Below are 19,645 nucleotides of genomic sequence, written 5' to 3'. Positions count from 1 at the left end.
TATTTGGTTGAAAAGTCAAATCAAGCTGGTATTTCCACTAGTTCTTTTTAAGCTGGGATGAAACAATATTATCCTTTTTTTAAAAAAATATAGTAGCTATAAACATACTAGCAGTTCTAATCTTGGGTGCTTTCCACAAGTCCTATCAAAGGGGCCAGAGGAAGATACCATGTTTTCCCAAAAATAAGACCCTGTCTTGTTATCAGCTCCAGAGGCCTTCAGGAAAGCCTTGCTGGCTGCAGAAAAAAAATGGCCCGGCAAGGCAAGTGTTGGGGTGTATGAGGCCTGGCAACACCTGTCCAAAGGTAAGTAGTAGGGCAGCTCCACCCATCTCCACCCTAGCTTAATTTTCCCCCGTGCACTCTGGAGTGGGCGGGATCTTAACTTAGGGCTTATTTTGGGCGCACGTGTAAAATTCAAGCTAGAACTTACTTTCAGGGTAGGTCGTATTTTCGGGGAAACAGGGTAGGAGTTGTAGTCATGCCCTCCCACCCTCCAAAATGCCAAGTTGGAGAATGTTTATCTGGGGCCCCCTTGTCTCCTCTTAAAACTGCCAAGCTGACATACAAAGCGTGGGCAGGACGGACCCTCGGAGCCATTTCACCCTAAGGCAGAAACGTTACTGACCTCCGTGCCCCTAGAGAGCAATTCCCTAACAAAAGGGAAGACACCTAAGATGACATCAATTCCACTGTTATCTGCAAAAATTAAGGCACATTTATGAGCTGGGGCCTGCGAAAGGAAAGAGAGACGCATCAGAAGAACCCAGAGGCAAAACAACGCTCCTCCTATTTGGCCACGGATTCCCTAGCCGCTACAAGCCAAGTTATGCTGCTGGAGAGAGCCAACATCTGGGAAGGGACCCACAACCATCCCTCAATTTAAAAAAACAAAACACAAATGTGAGAGGGAAATAATATTTCAGCCTCCTGGAATTCCTTGACTATTCTTGAATTTTAGAAAGTCTTTTTTTTTTGTCACGCGAGACAAGGGTGGGAATAAGTGGGAAGAGCTGATGTCTCACCAAGGAGTTCCTTGGGGCGGGGGCGGAGGGAATGCTCTCTTCTGTTCTTAGACAAGAGCCCCCAATTTGGATGTGGTCACCCTCTCCCCCAGTCTCCACTCCAAGAATGGGGCAGCAGAGACAATGGGCGAATAACCCATGGGCAAGTCCAATGCAACCGTGCCTCTTAAAAACGAACTTGGTTCGGTCCAGAAAGTCAGCCTTACAGGAGATGAGAATTTGGTGGCAGGTTTAAAATTAGTTCAGTGTTTCTGAACTTTGAGATTTTTTGGGGGGGTGGGGGTGGGGCTTCAACTCCCAGAATTCCCCAGCCAGCCATGAATTGACACTGAAATGGGCAGCCGTGGGTTGACGTTGAAAATTAAGCAGGAAGGGGACGTAAGTATTATCCAAAATGGAATTTATTTTACCGATGGTTGGAGAAAAGGGGTGGCGATGAAGAACGTAACTGGCTTTGTTAAGCAAATGAAATCCCCAGACAACGTGACGTTTATAAAGCGCTAAGAATTGTATTGAACGGAAAAATCAATACATAAATTTTAAAATAAAGTTTGCTGAGGCTGGGGAAACACTGGACTAGCCCATAGGTTTCCTCTCCTGCGCAAAAGGATGCATAACCTGCCAGATCCTTCCCTCTATGCCTCCTCTTTCTCCGCTCTCTGCCCAAATAGGATCTCCAAAATGGAGGTTGAAGGATGGGGGTGTACCTTGAGCCGTTGCACCCATTCGCTGTACGAATCCTCAAGCCAAGGACGCTCTGGGCATCAGCCAGGGGAAAAAGGGGAAGAGAGGAAAAAGAGAGAGAGACAGACAGACAGACAGACAGACAGACAGACAGAAAAAAATGAACAGGATCAATGGTCAGAAGAACTTGGAACTTGGCACTTCCTGGAAAGGAAAATGCTGGGAAGATCAGGCCATCCGATCCATCAGGTAAAGAAAGAGTTGGGGTTTTAGAAAAATAAACCTTTTGCAGAACATCTCCAAGGTTCGGTTTGAGAACACATTCTACCCCTCTACTCAACATCCAGAGATCAAGCAAACTTCTCTGGAAAGGCCAGCCAATGTTTCACACACTTGAAATGCCTTCCGGCAAGTTTGAAAAAGCTCTTTGAACTTTTTTACAATGAGCTTTGGAAGGCTTTCAGCATATATATATATATATAATTTATTTGCATCCCAACGATGAGAAAACGGGGAAGCCAGATTCACTCAACCAACCGGGTTCCTAACTTAACTGTTGAGTAATTCCCTTAACAACCTGTGGCAAGAAAGGGCGTAAAACAAGGCAGGAGCCACTTAACAACTGTCTCGCTTGGCAGTGGGAATTGTGGGCCTCGGTTGTGGGTGTAAGTTGAGGACTCCCTGTATCGAAAGAAGGCTCTTTCTCAAATTCCCTTCTCCTCCCACCCTGGTACCTTGTAATTTTTCCTTGGCTTCTTCGAATCCAAACTGGGGCTCCGTTTCGAGGACGCTGGCGGTTGAGGAAAAGCAGGGAGAGAGGGAAAAAGAAGAAAAAAAAGAAAGAAAGAGAGAGAACAGCATAGATAGGTGAGAAAAAAAACACCAGGTACCACAGCAAAATTTCCTGCTACTCTTCTGTGGGAATTAAAAAAAAAAAAAAGCCAAACTAGAATTTCCTGGGTGACTTTCTGGGGATTTCCCAAGGGATCAGAAAAATGCTTCTGATGACTAAATAATGACTAAGCGACATATAGATTTCAAACCAGAATTGATCATCAGAGCGTTTAGTATTTCCTATATTATTATTATTATTATTATTATTATTATTATTAACACGCTCTGATGCTAAGGAGCTCTACTCCCCCTCCCTACCTGAAAAGAAATAGCTTCCCTTTTGGGACCCTCTGACAAGCCAGATTCGCTTAACAATGGAGTGACTAACTTGACTGCAGCGACTCTCTTAACGACGGTGGCTAGGAAGGTCACCCAGATGGGCCCACGCTCATTTTAACCATCGTTTTGCTTAGCAACGGAAGTGTTGGGCTCGCCTTGCGGTTGTAAGGCGAGGGAATTCTGGGGCCCAACCCCGAGAGACTTACTCCGAGACGGCTTTGGCTCCCCAGTCGAAGACGTTCCCAGCCAGGAGACCCTTCACCAGGGCGAACTGCCTCTCCTCCCAGCCCAGGGAATCCAGGGACTCAATCACCCCCTGGTAACACCGGAGTGCGATGCCATTTTCCTTCTGCTTTATCTGAGAGAGAGAGAAAGAGAGGGGGGAGGAGGGAGGGAAGAAGGGAGAGGGAGGGAGGGAGGAAAAGAGAGAGGGAGAGTTAGCCTTCCCCAGTGGCAACTGAGCCTCTCTTGAGCTACAGGAGACAATAAATTCATTCAGCTTCCTTCCTAAAGGATTTTTCCCTTCCTTCCGTCCTTCCTTCCTTCCTTCCTTCCTTCCTTCCTTCATCTTTTCCTTCTTTCCCATCTCTTTTTCTTTCCTTCCTTCCTCCGTCTGATCTTCCTATCTTCCTTCCTCCCTCCCTTCTTTCTCCCTTTTCCTTTCTATCTTCCTCCCTCCCTCCTGTCTTTTCTTCCTTCCTTCCTATCTTTTTCTCCTTTCCCATCTTCCTTCCTTCCTTCTTTCTTCCGATCTATCTTCCTTCCTTCCTTCCTCCCTCCTGTCTTTTCTTCCTTCCTTCCCATCTTTTTCTTCCTTCCCATCTCTTCTTCCTTCCTTCCTTCCTGATCTACCTATCTTCCTTCTTCCCCTCCTTTCTATCTTCCTTTTTCCTTTCTATCTTCCTTCTTTCCCTTCCTTTCTCTTCCCCAAGGGGACGGGGAGGGGAAGCAAAACCGAGTCAGGGCTCAAAAGAGATCGGACCGCCCTCCAGGGCAGCGAGGAAGAGGAGGCCTTACCTTGGAGTAGGGATCAGGGAAGTTAAATTCATTCAAGCAGTGTTCCCTTGTATCCAGTAAACTTCTAACTGTTAGGGTGCCGTATGCGCTGAGAAGGAAAAAGGAGGAGAAAAAAGTCCATTATACTATAGAAAAAGAGGATTCTTCTGCTTTTAAAAATCACACCCCTGGCTTATTTCTAGCAAATTTTGTTCTCTCGGTAGCTCTGGCCAGGATTTGTAGAAGAAGAAAGATGCTGTCACAAACTCGGAGTTTGTTTTTTTTTTTTTCCATTTCGCTTCTCTTATTTTCTGGTATCCCCTTTTTATTAACGCAACCAGCCTGCCTTATTCTTCCTAAGTTAGGGCACATCCTTGCTTTAAATTAACAAAAAGCCAGCTAGAAGACTTTGGCCACAGCCCCTGAACCGGCAGAGGGGAAGAATAGGTGAAAATGGAAAAGAAATAAAAGAATCATTAAATAGGATGATCTTTTCGGCCCAGAAGACTGCAAATATACTGAATTATGGCCAGAGACCAAGGAACTGGCAAAATACAGTATAATCTGGACAATTATAGTACGATATTTTTTTTTAAAGTAAAAGAAAAGCAGGGATTATGATGGACAGTGAGAAGTCGACAAATCGGGCAGAGAGAGGAGTTGGCAATTATGCTATTAATATTAATTAAGCTAATTAAGGTCTCTTGGCTTGAGCAGGGGGGCTGGACTTAAGGACCTCTGAGGTCCTTTTCTTCTCCCCCCACCTCCCCCCCCGCCAAGAAAGACCCAGACCCAACTTACAACGGCTGCTGTCGGAGTGTTTGAAGTTTCTCCCGGTACTTGTGTCGGAATTTGTCGGCTCGCTCGGCTGCATCGACCGAATCGGGTTGGCTGGCTGCGGCACGTTTAGCGACCTGAACGAGCGAGAGAGAAGGGAAAACTTGATGCAAGTGGCGGTATTAAATTCCAGATTCCTCATCTAGTTTAATGGGTTACCCCTCCCCCCCCCCAAAAAAATCTCCTTGTCCTTAATTCCTAATTGTCCCCTAAAACGCTTCAAGAGATTCTCCTGCCTGTCACGGTTTTGGGACAACTGTGAACTGAACGACTGAGAATCTCTACAGATTTTAAGCTACACAATTTGGGATGAGCACCCTTGGAATGGTGTTGAGAGAGTAGGAAGGGATTTCTAGAGGAAAAAAAATTGCAGACTACAGGTGACCCTGAGGACACAGTATAAACCTCCAAGTGGCCTCAAAGACCCTATAAAAGGATGCAAACGACCAGCTGTCTGCAAGGAATATAAATATAATATATAAATCCTTCCATTCTCCATCATCCAGTCGGAGCCGAGGAAGCTTCTCGGATGAGAAGAGAAACATCATCAAAAGAAAAAAAACAACCAGAAAGTCCAGTTGCCTCCTGAAAAAAGCACCTTTGGGGCTCCAAGCACTTTTGTGATCGGCTCCTTCCTGGGCTGTTGTGGCCGGGGGGGTGGGTGGGTGCATCCCCCCCCCCGAAAACGGATGCTTACCCCATCCAAAGACTCCTCGAAGCACGAGAGCCAATACTGCCGGGCCTGGATGTCGTCGGTCAAATCTACAGTGTCGGCGACGTAAGTGGAGGGATCCTGCAGCAAAGGCAGATTAACCAGCATTCGCTCCAGACGGTCCATTTCCAACATGTCAAACTGGAAGAAGAAGGAAAAGGAGGAGGAGGAGGAGGAGGAGGAGGAGGAGGAGGAGGAGGAGGAGAATGTAGCGTGAGCAGGATGGTCATATACATATACATACATATCTATCTATCTATCATCTATCTATCTATCTATCTATCTATCTATCTATCTATCTATCTCTCTCTCTCTCTCTCTCTCTCTCTCTCTCTATCTATCTATCTATCATCCACATCTATTTATCTATCTATCTATCTATCTATCTATCTATCTATCTATCTATCTATTTTATCTCTCTCTCTATCTATCTATCTATCTCCATATCTCTCTCTATCTATATCTATCTATTTATCTTCTATCTATATCTATCTATCTATCTATCTATCTATCTATCTATCTATCTATCTATCTATCTATCTATCTCTCTGTCATCATCTATCTATCTATCTATCTTTATTTCAAAATCAGTGCATCCAAAGAGGATCCTGGAGGGAAAAAGAAGCTGTGCTTTTGCAGGCATAACAGCGGCGGAAAACTACAATGCAGGAGGATGTGTCCATGTTACAAAAAAATGAAAGGATAAAAATATGAATATTGGCTTCTGCAAAGTTTCATTTGCTCTCAGTTGGAAGACTCAAACTTTGCTCCCCTTTAACGGAAAAGGTATTAAGAGTTCAAGAGAGACAGTCTAGTGGTTAAAGCACCAGGCTAGAAACCAGGAGGCTGGGAGTTCTAGTCCTGCCTTAGGCCTGAAAGCCGGCTGGGTACCTTTGGGCCGATCACTAGGAGACTGGGAGTTCTAGTCCCGCCTTGGGTATGGAATCCGGCTGGTGCCCTCGGCCCAGTCGCTCTCCCTCTCGGCCCAGCCCTCCCAGGGGGGGTTGTTGTGGGGAAGATCAGAGGAGAAAAGAGGAGGATTAGTTATGTTCCCCACCTTGAGTTACTCATAAAAAGAAATAAAGGCGGGATACAAATAAAAATAAATAAATAGAACCTTGCAGCCGTGCCTGGTTTCCCTTCCTCCCCCAAATCTCAAGCCAAACGGGGCCCTCCCTTCTGTGTGCCGCGCAAAGCATCTTGCAAAAATAAAACATTGTTTTCCCCGGCCTCCTTTCCGCCGTCGGAGGCCTTCAGGAACTACTTCTTCTGCAGCCAGCAAGGCCTCTGGAGCCAATAACTGAGCTCTGGATCGATCCAGAGCTTTGTCCTCAGCTCCAGAGGCCTTCAGGGAAGCCTGGCCAGACTCAGAAGAAATGGGCCGGCCAGGCAGGTGTCGGGGTGTGCGAGGCCTGGCTACACCTGCCCAAAGGGAAGCAGAAGGGTAGCTCTGCCTCCTCCATCCCCACCCTGGCTTAAGTTTTACCTGTCCACTCTGGAGCGGGTGGGATCTTGGTTAGGGCTCATATTGGTGTAAAAAAATGTGTAAAAAAATCAAGCTGGGACTTACTTTCAGGGTCGGTCGTATTTTTGGGGAAACAGGGTAGGGAAAAAAACCCTGCGGGATGCTGAGATTTTCTTGCTCAGAAGGCAGATGTTTCCTGTCCAAAGAGCCAGAAGGTTCTGGCCGGCCGTTTTCCATTGTTCTAGGCAGGACTCATCCTGACTAGAAACCACCAAACTGGGAGGAGGAGGGGGGAGAGCTATATTTAGGGGAGTGGGATCGAGGCGGTGCTTTTTTTTTTTTTACTATGCCGGGAAGACTCACGGTGCCACTTCGTTCCCGCTGCATGGGGCAAACGTCGGGCGACGTGCTCAGAAGGCCCGAACTGCTGGCGTAGTTCTCTCCCCAGCTGTATAAATTGGGATCTTGTTTGCAGGAAGGGGAAGAAGAGAGAGAAAGAAAGAGAGAAGGGGGGGAAATATAAGATATTCCAGCCTATGCCAAGGCGGTTCTGTTTTTATTTTTATATTTTTTAAAGTTATCGGCGTTTTTAATTCTCGTATCTTTCAGGGAGACAGAACACTGAATGGGACGAAGGCGACTCCCAGTCACACATCCAGACCCGCTTCAAAGCTGGATTCTTGTTTCAGAAATAGATTTCAGAACCGAGAGAATGAACCGAACCACGAGGTTTCTTTTTCCACCAGAAATTGAACACAACTCCCAACGCAACCCCAAAGGAGAAGCCTCGCGGGGCCCTGGATCAAAACGGGAGCCGCAAATACCCCAGAATTTGGGTTGCTTGTCTAGCTTTGTGGGGTGCGAGGGGGCCCAGGGGAGGGAGGGGCTGTACTTACTGTCTTCCTCTGCTCCTTTTAAGAAAGCACCTATGGCTCCCAGGTAGCCTTCATGCCTCAGAAACAAGGCCTGGACTTCGCCCTGCCGTAATACGAAACACGGTGTTGGCAGGAACCCCCGAGGAGTAGCTGCCCTACATTTACAACGCTGAGCAAAAGGCACGGAGGCTGCTTCAGACCAAAACCCTGAGGAGGGTGACCCTGTTGGGGTGGATGGCACAAACTTGCCCTTTCTCCACATTTAGGGTAAAAGAATAAAAAAAACAAAAACCAAGGAAGGCTCTGCAACGGAAATGGGACAGGAAAGGAAAACGACGGTGTTCCTTTCTCAGCAATTACTAAAGGCCTCTTTAAGTTCTTCCTCTGACACGGAGAAATTTAATCATCGTTTAACGACCCCATAATCCCTTGCGGGGTGGAACTTGGGCAACTGAGTGGAGCTGGCAGAGCATTTTAATGGCCGGATGCCCTTCCTGATCCCAGAGCGGAGTTTTTTTCCCCCCCAGAAGATATATTCCCATTGTTTCCCGAGAGAGAAAGATCTGCCTCTACCTAGGATTGAACTCACAGCCTCCTGACTGTGAGGCGAGACCTCCGCCTCTAGGCCACCGCGCCACTCCCATGGAGAAATTTAATGCAACGGGGAAAAAGCGACATTTATTTTTAGCGATGGAAGAGTATTTGTAGCTCAGGGTTGCTCTCTGAACTTGGGTTTTTTTTTTCCCCTGCAGACATTTCATTACCAAACTAGGTAACATCATCCGTGTTCGAAGGGAGAGAGGTTGTGGAGAGGAGGAGGACTGTGGGGTCCTTGACGCTGTCTGAACTTGGGGGTTTCCTTGCAAACGTTTCATTACCAAACTAGGTATCATCATCAGTGACACAAGGGAAAAGTTTGCTCTCTCTCCCCCTTCTAACACTGATAATATTACCTATTATGGTGATGAGATGTCTGCAAAATGAAAGAAAAAAAACACCAACAAGCTTAGAGAGCACCAAGGACCACACATCAGTTGATTAGTCTAAATATCTTTACAGAGGTCTACTTCCACGCCACACAACTCCCCCATCCAGGCACAGAAAACAAAACTATACCCTCCCATTCGTCACTTTGCCCTGCGCTCGCCCCGCCCCGCCCCAGCCGGCCAACCTGCGAGAAGATTTCTGACTGAATTCCCCGCTACCTTGGAGAAGAAGTTAATACTGTAAGTGATGGTTCGCATGGTGACGGGGTGACCTCGGATGAAGAAGCCGCCAAAGTAGATTTTGTCCAGGTTGTGGAGCTTGGCGTGCAGGCAAGCCAGCTGCCCGATATCGTTGCTGATCATGTGCAGCAAACTTTTGGCCATATCTTCTTTGGAAAAATCTGAGAAGGGCACAAGAGAAGAAGGGTGGGGAGATCAGGTCCCCCAGCCACCACCACGCGACTCAATTCATGGAAGGGGGCTAGATTTTATTCGGAAGGAGATTCGGGGGGGTGGGTGGGAAGAGAATCAAAGAAGGGCCGTGAGATTTGGACTTGGCCGCTGACCTGGAGAATGACAAAAATAATAACAGAGGCCCTTAATTTTAACGGGCAGGGCGAGGCAACCCCTTTACAGACACCGCCGGGTTTGGGTGGACCGAAGAATAAAATGTCGGCAAACCCTACCTTTATCCACCGTGGCAGATTTTCCAAAGCTGCTGGCGATCAGGTTCCCGCTAAGCCCGAGGGTTTGATACGCCCCGCCGTAGATGTCCTTCACCAGCATGTCGACGTTGGTGTGTTGGCCCTTTGAAGCAAGCTGCAGCAATTCATCAAACTTCTAAAAAAAAAGAGAGAGAAAACCCCCAAAGTTTGTCAGAGGAGGGATATTTCTTGAGGCCAGCCTGTTTTCTTTTTTTTTATTTTCTCATTTATGTCATGAAATCAATTATTCAGCTATTTACCAAGCCTGCACTACCATTACTGTTAATCTTCTCATCACTCCTTATCATCCATCTTCCTCCCGCTTGGGACTGTACGACTGTAACTTTGTCGCTTGTATCCTTACGATTTATATTGACTGTTTCCTAGTGGGATTTGATGGCTTATTGTACTCTATGACTATCATTAAGTGTTGTATTTTATGATTCTTGACTCTTGACTCTCCCTTTCCTGATGAGCTAGCTTTCTAAAATGCAGGATGAGAACCACTGGAAAGTTAAGTCTTGGGGTTTAGGCGTGGAATTCTCCCAGCAACACAGAAGCAATTGGGTTTTGGCTCAGATTTCTACCCCATTCTCTCTGTTTCTCCTACATATCCTCTACACACACACACACACACACACACACACACAGATATGCAATTAATCTAATCCATCACTCAAATGCTGAACTGCTAGGCAGGAATATTACCTTGGTTTTGGTAAGCAATGCTCCGAGGCCCCAGAACGTCCCGCCTCCGATGGAACTTCCGCCAATCCACTCGAATTTATCTTCCGTTTCCACCTATCAAAGGAGCAGATTCTTGCCTAAATCTATTTAGGTCCATAAGGGCGGAGCAGCCTGGGGTCGAATGGGCAAGCGGATCTATTCTTATTCTATTGGGGCACCCTGACGGTTTCGTGATCAAAATTTGGACGCCTGGCAACTGACTCGCGCTTACGGTGGTTGCAGTGTCCCAGCGATGCCCTTTTACGACCGGGCTAGGCTGCCAGGATCCGCTTAACAACCACCGTGGCAGGGAAAAGCCGCCCCATGGGGCAAAACTCACTTTAACGAATGTTCCACTTCACAACAAACGTTTGGGGCCCCACTGTGGTCAAGGGTTACCTGTTATGTCGATTAAAACAACGGTCCTCTCACCTTGACGATCGAAACTCCAGAGCCAATATTAACCAGCAAGTAAGGGAAAATGTGAGGATGGTTCATCTGAAACCTGAACTCGGGGTCGGCATCCTTCAGGTAGACAAAGGCCTCATGGGGGATGTTCTTCAGGACAAAATTGCACCCCTTAATGAGACAGGTCATCACGTCTTCTTTATCTAATCTACCAGGAAACCCAGGTGAGGAAAACAAGAGGGCTGTTAATAGCTGTGGAACCAGCTCATGAAAGTACTGTGGAGCTTTTCTCCCCACCACCGCAAAAAATATAAAATTTTTCCTAGCTGCAGCCAATGCTCTGACGGAGGGTTTGTAGATGGGGAGGTCCCCTATGTACCCCCAAAGACCTGGTTGGGAATATAGATTTAGAGGAGCCCTTCTCACGCTTGGCAGTTTTAAGATGGATGGACTTCAACTCCCTTCGCTTATTCTGGCTTCATTCCAGCACTGATTCTTGGCGCCTGCAACGTTGATAAAAAAATTGACCGAAAAATATTCGATTTTGCTTGGCTGTTTTCACAAGCGAGGAAGACGAGGGGGGGGGAGGCTTTTACAATCCTTTCACCCAACTGCTTTCATCAGACAGCCTTTCCCTCCCCAGAGGGGACTGGGAGGGCTGAAGGCAGGAAAGTCTGGTGAAATTGGGGAGTTTTGGTCTACACAAATCCCCCCTTTAACCCACCGGGCGATGAAAAATCATCCGCAAAATGGGAAACGCTCGATCGATTTCCTTAGCTCTTACGGCTCCCTAGGAGTAGAACTCCAGGATGCCTGCGTAGCGCAGCCCACGGTTGGAAGGCCTTCTGTTGAGTGAGCTGGTTAACCATGTTGGTTTAAGCAAGAGGAGGAAACTGGGCTTCTTTTAATGTGGGGCAGGGGTGATCATTTATGGCAGAATTGCGGGTGAGATTTGAAAGCCTGGTGGAGGCGGGGAAGGCAAAGACTCTAGAGCGCTTTCCTTCACGTCAATTATTTGATCAAACCCTTAATACTGATCTTAATTATGCAACAATTACCTGCCTGCTATTTCTTATTTTTTTAAAAAAAAGATATGCAGGTGACCCTTGAGTTATGACTGGTTGTTTAACAACTGTTCGAAGTTATGACAGACATAACTGGGGAGTGGGGGGGGGGGATACTTACAACCTGGATTTGAAAGTCCATTGCAAGCAGTCTCAAGAGGACGAGAGGCTCAGACTGCGATCACAAAATGGACCATGGGGCCACGTTTTGCAGTGGTTTTGCCCATAGCAAACCCTGGCTTTGTTTAACGGCCGCAGTGGCTGCTTATCGGCTTCAAGACTACCACGGAAAAAGTGGTTAAAATTTGGGTTGGTGGGCGGGTGACCACAGCTTAGGACAGTACACTTCAATTATGGTCATAACTCAAGGACCACCCGCAGAAGGCTTTGAGGGGCCTAACTGCTGAAAAGGAGGAAAAGAAGGACCAGGGGTGACTTGGTAGCAGTGTCCCAATCTCTCAGGGACTGCCCCAAAGAAGAAGGAGTCAAGCTATTCCCCAAAGCACCTGAAGAGGCAGGATAAGAAGCAACGGGTGGAAATTCACCAAGGAGAAAAGCAACCTAGAACTAAGGAGGAATTTCCTGACTGAGAGCAATTAACCAGGGGAACAGCCTGCCACCAGAAGTGGGGAATGCTCCAATGCTGGAAGTTTTTAAGAGGATATTGGATAACCCTTTGTCTGAGGTGGTGCAGGGTTTCCTGCCTAGGCAGGGGGTTGGACTAGAAGGCCTCCAAAGTCCCTTCCAACTCTGTCACCCTGATCTTCCCTCCACCCTTAAAACTTGTTGGCTGGAACAATGTCTTCCTGTGAAAAGGCCGGCAGGGGAGTCACCAGGGCTCAAAAAACCCATCGCACAAGACCCGGGGGTGGGGTGGGGGGGGTCTCCCTGGGCGCTCGCACTTACTTTAATCCCAGCTTCTTCTCAATAAGTTCCTTGAATTTGTATGCACCACCCCCCGTGGCTTTGATCACTTTCGTTTCGGTGTTGACCAGGTGGTCTTTGATGAAATCCAAGCAGGCTTCGATATAGGTGTTCTCGAATTTAATGAAATGCAGCCGGGCCGTGATCTCCTCCTGGACGGTGATTTCGTACGGAGATTCGGGTTCGACGTCCTTGGGGGGGATCGACAAAACAGAAAAGGTTCAAGAGATCCCCGGGCCAACCTTCTGGCACGGTGGGAAAGCAAGGTGATTTCCACACTCGATCCCCGCAGCTTGACGATATCTGGACTTCCAACTCCCAGAATCCCCCAGCCAGCTGGCCCAGATTCCACTGGGTTTTAAACAAGAATGTTGAAAACTAGCGAACTGGTAGAGGGGAGACTCTTAAAACTCAGAGGTTTGGGGCCTTTGCTATCATATTTGGACCCCTTTGTTCATCTTTGAGCTGAGTGGAGCTAGCAGAGTGTTTACTGGCCGAATGCGTTTCCTGTCGCCAGTGTGGAGTTTTGTGCAGCAGATATATTCTCATTGTGAGAAATATCTGCCTCTACTTAGGATTGAACTCATAGTCCTCCTGATTGTGAGGTGGGAACTCCACCCCTAGGCCACCGTACCACTCATATTTGGGCACCTGTGCCATCCTAACATGTTGGTTGGCGCCTGAGCCCGGGCGTTTCCTGCTGCAAATCTCTCAGGCTTTGAGATTCCTACCAGTAGTAAGGGAAAACAGGCGTCTTACCTTGCACGACTGATCGAAGGACTGCACCCGGGCCACTTTATGTTGCACTGTGGAGTAATAAGCCAACTTGGCCAACGATCCCCCTGTTGGCAAAGCAAAGCAGGATTGAGAAAAAGCACAGTCTGGGGCACGGTTGACAGGACTGTCTTGCAAAACTCAAGCGATTTGGACCACGGGAGAGGAAGCACTGGCTCCAAATGGCTTAAGAGGACGAGAGGCTCAGAGCCAGACTCACAAATACACCCTCCTTCTTGGGCAATGCCAAACCAGACATCATGAGTCTTATCCCTCGGGAGGTTTCGAGAGCTGGGTTAAATGGTGAACAGCGGTCTCTATCATCATCATCATCCTCTTCTAACGACCCCATACTCCCTTGTAGGGAGGAGTATGGGCAAGTGAATGGAGCTAGCAAAGTGTTTACTGGCCAGATGCCCTTCCTGTTGCCAATGGGGAGTTTTTTTCCCCCAGCAGATATATTCTCAGTATTCCCAGAGAGAGAAATGGATCGAACTCACAGCCTCCTGATTGTGAGGCAAGAATCTCTAGGCCATTGCACCACTCCAGTGGTCTCTATTTATGCCTATTGGTAAAGTCCAATTCAATTTTCCATGTTCCCTCATTTTGCTTTCTTATCCGTCACGTAGAAAAATATTCCTTCCTTAGAACTTCAGAATTTCTGGAAAGTTTTCAGGGTTTATCAACCATCTTCCAGATGGGTGGACTCCAATTCCCAGAATTCTCAGCAATGCTGACGGGGGGGTGGGGTTCTCTTTAGCTCTAGGTTGGATCTCTCTTTGAGAGGTTCCCATCCATTACTTCTGGGTGTTGAGATCTCTTTCCTCTTAATTGCATTAGCCCCTCCCTTCAGCAATCAAGCAAAACCTCGACTTGCCACCGTTCATTTAATGACCATTCGAAATTACAACGGCCTAGGACCATTTTTCACACTTACGACCACTGCAACATCCCCATGGCAACCGACTCGTATTTATAATGGTTGCAGTCTCCCAGGATCACGCATGGTCCCCTTTTGCAACCTTCAAAATCAATGGGAGAAGCCAGATTTACTTAGCAATTGCAGCAATTCACTTTACAATTGTGGCAAGAAAGATCATAAAATCAGGCAACTGTTTAACTCAGCAACAGAAATTTGAGGTTCAATGAGTCTTCGTAAGTCGAGAACTACCCTGTATACAAATAGATTAACAAGGAAAAAGAGGGACAATCTTTGCTTTTAATAAATTCACTTAATGGGATGTTTTTTTCCCCCCTGCTCCTCATCTGACTCTCCACACCGCCAATATTGAAACTGGTGGTTTTTATCATGCACTGAATCACAAGCAAGCCTCCAAGTTCCACTAAAGCAAGCCAGCAGTTAAGTCATAATTCATGTTCGGCAAACACGGGACATGGGTTGAGAATTTTAATCAGAGACATGTACATTGCACAAATAAATATTGCACAGAATAATTTATGAGCTGCCTCATAAACTGTGGGTGTAGTAAGAGCCATATATATCTATATACATAAACACCACAGAGGAATTTTAAGCAAGATAAAACACACTGAAAGGGCATGCGTGGGTCGCACTAAATTGTGCTCGGTTACTAAACCACAACGGGAAAAAATTCACTCTTGACTCTTCCCAACATGTGATCAGCCACTGAGCCCTCGCAGAGAAATACAGCCAAAATCTGATGCTCAGTTCCTTCAAGCCAGCAGAAATTGAGGTAGCCCTCAACTTAGGACCATAATTGAGCTCCAAATTTCCATTGCTAAGTGAGACATTTCTTAAATGAGTTTTGCCCCATTTGACAAACTTTCTTGGCACAATTGTTAAGTGAATCTGATTTCCCGGTCGACGTTGCTCATACCAAAAGGGGATTATATGACCTGGGGACATGGCAACTGTCATAAATATGAGTCAGTTGCCAAGTATTTGGTTTTTGATGAGGATGGCCGCGGTCGTAAGTGTGAAAAACGGTCATAAGGCACTTTTTTCCAGCGCCGGACATTAAATGAACTGTTGTAAGATGAGGACCACTTAATGAGGGAATTAAAGCCATAATGGCTGGACGGATGGAGCAAAGTCAGCCAAAGTAAGCCGTCATATCTCTAGATCAGAGCAGAAAAGCAAAACTTCAAAACAAGCCCGTCATGTCAGCCTTATCCTGCTGTGCCCTTAACTTTCCTGCCTCCTTATCACCAGGTGCCAGCCACGTCAGACTCCAGGGGAATACTTGCCACGAAATGCCAACAGAAAAAGCACAGAACCCCTCCTCTGGGACATTTCCCATCCTGTAATTCTCTACCAGAAATGCTTTGTTGACAGCCAGCAAAACAAAAAACCCCAAAAACCAAAAAACCAGACAATGAAAATGTCAGCCTCGCTCACCAGACGCTTTTCCTGAATTTTGGCACATTTACACCACTACCTTTCCATTCTCGACTACATAAAAGCTATTGTTGTTAACCAAGTCAGAATTAGATCTCCTAGCTCACAAATAAAAGTACGTAAATCAGCTTTGAAAGGGGCGGCATTGTCTTGAAAATCTGTCAAGTAGGGAAAGAGGCCTCTGAGCTCCATTTTATTCCGTTGGCCAACTTCTTGTGTTATTGCCTTGACTCTGGGCTGTATCCAGGTAGGTGAATTGTTATGCCGAACAGAAAAACTAGCAGATGTTAAAATAAAAAGCCAAAAAATGTTGCACTGATCCCTGTGACACGGGTCCAAAACCACACAAGACTTGGCAGGGTTCATCCTATACATAGCTGGAGCTGCTTCATGGCCTGCTGAATAAATCACAATTGAGTACATTCCTCAACCACGGCTTGCAAACCCATCAACACCCATTAAGCAAACTCTAAATGCACCGCATTTGCTCGCAGCCTTCCCAAAAACGTGGCCAAAGGCGAGATCCCATTTATCTTTCACTAGTGACTAACTCAAGTAATTTAGGAAGAGAAGGGAATTCTGAAAATAAACCACTAAAGGAACACTACTTTAAAATAAACAAGATTTATATAGCTACTTCTTTCATTCCCACTTTAATTTGGGGCAAAGCTTTTGCACATCAGTGCAAAACTTTGAAAAGCACAGGGCATATTTCTAAAACTAAAGCGTTATGCGTTAATGTTTATTTACTATTTACGGCCAGGTTTGAATTGCAAATTATCTGAGAACATAAATTAAAAATGATAGATAGATAGATAGGATAGATGTAGGTAGGTAGATAGATACGATAAGTATGATAGATAGATGAAAGTAGATAGGTAGATACGATAGATATGATACGATAGATGGATGATATAGATAATTGATACAATAGATGATAGATTTAAATAGATAGGTAGGTAGGTAGAGGTAGGTAGGTAGGTAAATACGATAGATATGATAGATACGATAGATGGATGATATAGATACGATAGATGATAGATTTAAATAGATGATAGACAGATAGATAGATAGATAGATAGATAGATAGATAGATAGATAGATAGATAATTTTTTTTTTTAAAGAAAGCTATTTCCTTTCTGGCTTCCAGGAGACTCAAAGCCTAACATATGGCCTGTATTTGGAAACATGTTTCTTCCAAATTTCTGGGGGTTATTATTATTTTGGGGAGGGGGAAATATTTTTTATCAGTTTCTTTGGGGGTGGGGAGGGGGAAAGGAGATATTTGTCTTGACAGTCCAGGAAAAATTTAAAAGCTCCCCTTGGGGCAGGGGGGGTTGATTGGGGTATCTACCCACTCACCCCCAAAATATGAGGGGGGGTGTCTGAAGGGTTTGAAGGAAATCTCACTAGGCCCAAAGAACAAAACTGGCTGTTTTTTTTGGGGGTGGGGATAAAAATAAAGGGGGAGGGGCAAACAGAGCTAATATCCCCCTTTTTCTTTCTCCCCATCGAAAGGGGGGGGGGGGGTAATTTTTGTTAATAAGACATTATTTTCCTCTCTCTGGAAAAAGAAGGGTCTCATATCCCCCCCCCCGACAGCAGTTCTCCCCCCACACAAAAAAGCACCCCCCAAATACATATTTCCTGCAAAAGGGGGGAGGCATGGTTGGAGGGGGTCTTTCCCCCTCACAAAAAAAGGAAGCTCCCTCAACCCCCACCACCACCACAAAAACACCCAGGATTTGTTTATACCGTCTCCCTGTTACTTCCTCCCCCCACCATCCAGTCCTTGAAACCCAGAGGGATGATGGTCTTCGTAGTCTTCGCCGGCTCCAAACCTTGGCCGAGGGCGAGCGCGGAAACTAACGCTCCCATCGGGCGCCGCGCCACCCGGCCCGACGCAAAGCACAACGGGAGTTGCCGTCCAGCGTCGCTCTCCTCGCCGGTTATCCCTATGAGACGCGGGACTGCAAGTCCCGGCGTGCCTTGCGCGGCCCCTCAGTTCTCCGTCGCCGCCGCCGCCGCCCCCCAAACCTTCGCTTCTCTCGCCGCCGCCTCAGTGAGGGAAAAGAGAAGGGCGAACGGCGGAGGCGGCGGCAGGGAACCGGGACGGGTTGGGGTGGAGAAGGCGCCTTGGCCGGGCTTACCGATGTCGATGGCGAAGCGCTTGGCGTTCTCCAGGTTGCGGAAGATCTCGTCCGGCGGCAAAGTGATGCTCTTGTCCAGCCGGCCGCCTCCGCCTCGCCCGGCCCGCTCCGCCATTTTGGACGCATCGACCCCACTCGCTGCGCGGCCGGCCTCGTTAGACATGCAAATTTATGCGCATACGTTTTGCATGGTTAATATAAGGGGGGGAAGGAAAACAACGCAAAAAAAATGAGGTGGAGACGCTCAGCCCTGCCCTCGAGTGGGCGGGACGCCGAGTGACCCCGCCCACCACCACCTGAAGGTCCGCCCACTTGCTTTTAGCTTTAACCCTTTAAAGCCCGGTGGGAGACCTCATTGAGATCTAGAGGCTTATTTTTTGTTTTAAATCAAAATTTGTGATATGATTTTTTTTTTAATGGTAATCTTAGCTCTTTTGATAAAATGGACTCCTGATTTTTCTACGTGGATTTTTCACACGGCTCTCCTTCAGTAGTAGGAATTCGGTCCACTTTGAACCTCAATGAAGTCCAGCGGCTTGAAGCAAATAAAAATCAGGCCAAACAAAGGGTGAATTTTATTTCCCTGGGAATGTGACCCATTGATTTTATTTTATTTAGTTTCCTCCTTGATTTCAATGAATGCAATAAAACTGAATTCCAGAGGATAAGACTCTGACCAACCAATAGTCAGGATGGCCTCAAGTATAAGTTTAAATTTCAAGAAGAGACTGGACTGCCGTCTGTCAGAAATGGTGTAGAGTCTCCTGCTTGGGTGAGGGGTTGGACTAGATGACCTACCAGGTCCCTTGCAACTCTGTTACTCTGTAAATAAGTGTATTTGGTTGTACCCTAATTTTTGTTGGCATGAGAATAAAGGCTTCAAATTCGAAGTCATGCACTTGTAGCTTAATTGTGTTTTACTTTTTATTCTTGTTATATGTCTATTGTTTTTAAAACATCTTTTAAAAAACCTTTGTTTTTAAGCATTTTTTAAAATTCATCTAAGCTCTTTCTTCTCTGTTCTCCTGATTCATTGAATTTCATCAGAAACTGTCATAAGTATGGAATGGAAAGAGGTCTTCGCCGGTTGGCTGGCTACAAACCTGATAGTATAAGTTTGTCATTTTTTATTGGGGTTATATTTCATTTTTTTCATTTTTTTTTAAATGCCAAGCAATCTACAAACAGAAACCTTTCCATAAACTGTAATAAATTAATTTAATTAAAAACAACAGTGTTTTGTTCCTCCGCAACCTTATACCAACCGAGGTAGAAATGCAGTGTACAAATGCAATCAACAGATCGATAATTCTAAATTAATTCTAAAACTTGGGGATAAACAGCACCGGACAGAATAGCTGTTTTTACGACACTCTAAGCCATGATTGCTTAAGTGATTTCTCCATCAAACCACAATTGGCTACATTCTCCACGCAGCTAAGGAGTCTCGCACCCATTCAAAACAAAATAACAGTTGGAAGGGACCTTGGAGGTCTTCTAGTCCAACCCCCATGCTTATCCTATTCGGAAGAAGACACTTGGATGCAGTGAGATGGATGAAAAACGTATTTTTATTTATTTATTTTCCTCTTCCTCGTTATTGTGTAAAAGCTTCAATTGTGCCCCCTGATACCAGGGTACAAATTTCAATGCATATTCACATCAACGACATTTTCGTCCTGTAAGGACTCTGTAACACAAGTGCATCTATACACACACACACACACAGAGAGAGAGAGAGAGAGAGAAAAGAATGACTGGA

General features: G+C 46.2%; 1 protein-coding gene across 5 annotated transcripts in view; it reads right to left on the bottom strand.

Moving 5' to 3' along the window:
• PANK4 (pantothenate kinase 4 (inactive)) overlaps nucleotides 1–18,172 on the bottom strand; it is a 21,636-nt gene extending 3,464 nt beyond the window's left edge. For 2 of the 5 annotated variants that reach the window (XR_015739862.1, XM_087915031.1), the window contains exons 1-16: nucleotides 17,884–18,172; nucleotides 13,338–13,420; nucleotides 12,561–12,769; nucleotides 10,615–10,798; nucleotides 10,165–10,257; nucleotides 9,439–9,592; nucleotides 8,972–9,153; nucleotides 7,788–7,869; nucleotides 7,255–7,355; nucleotides 5,412–5,567; nucleotides 4,679–4,791; nucleotides 3,899–3,986; nucleotides 3,088–3,239; nucleotides 2,443–2,498; nucleotides 1,732–1,781; nucleotides 628–698 (exon numbers count right to left, since the gene is read on the bottom strand). Coding sequence is in view for 3 of the 5 variants with exons in the window: in XM_087915031.1 (XP_087771157.1) it covers nucleotides 672–698; nucleotides 1,732–1,781; nucleotides 2,443–2,498; nucleotides 3,088–3,239; nucleotides 3,899–3,986; nucleotides 4,679–4,791; nucleotides 5,412–5,567; nucleotides 7,255–7,355; nucleotides 7,788–7,869; nucleotides 8,972–9,153; nucleotides 9,439–9,592; nucleotides 10,165–10,257; nucleotides 10,615–10,798; nucleotides 12,561–12,769; nucleotides 13,338–13,420; nucleotides 17,884–18,046 (1,893 nt within the window). In the remaining 2 variants the exon portion in view is untranslated. Of the gene's footprint in view, nucleotides 1–627; nucleotides 733–1,731; nucleotides 1,782–2,442; nucleotides 2,499–3,087; nucleotides 3,240–3,898; nucleotides 3,987–4,678; nucleotides 4,792–5,411; nucleotides 5,568–7,254; nucleotides 7,356–7,787; nucleotides 7,870–8,971; nucleotides 9,154–9,438; nucleotides 9,593–10,164; nucleotides 10,258–10,614; nucleotides 10,799–12,560; nucleotides 12,770–13,337; nucleotides 13,421–17,883 lie in introns of all 5 variants that reach the window. The other 3 variants (XR_015739861.1, XM_087915029.1, XM_087915030.1) reach the window with 2 other exon arrangements.
• Between the last annotated feature and the right edge of the window lie 1,473 nt (nucleotides 18,173–19,645).

The sequence above is a fragment of the Pseudonaja textilis genome, chromosome 18, assembly GCF_049901715.1.
Source record: "Pseudonaja textilis isolate UNSWEBS1 chromosome 18, rPseTex1.2, whole genome shotgun sequence".
NCBI lineage: Eukaryota > Metazoa > Chordata > Lepidosauria > Squamata > Elapidae > Pseudonaja > Pseudonaja textilis.
This window is presented reverse-complemented; position numbering and strand designations above follow the sequence as displayed.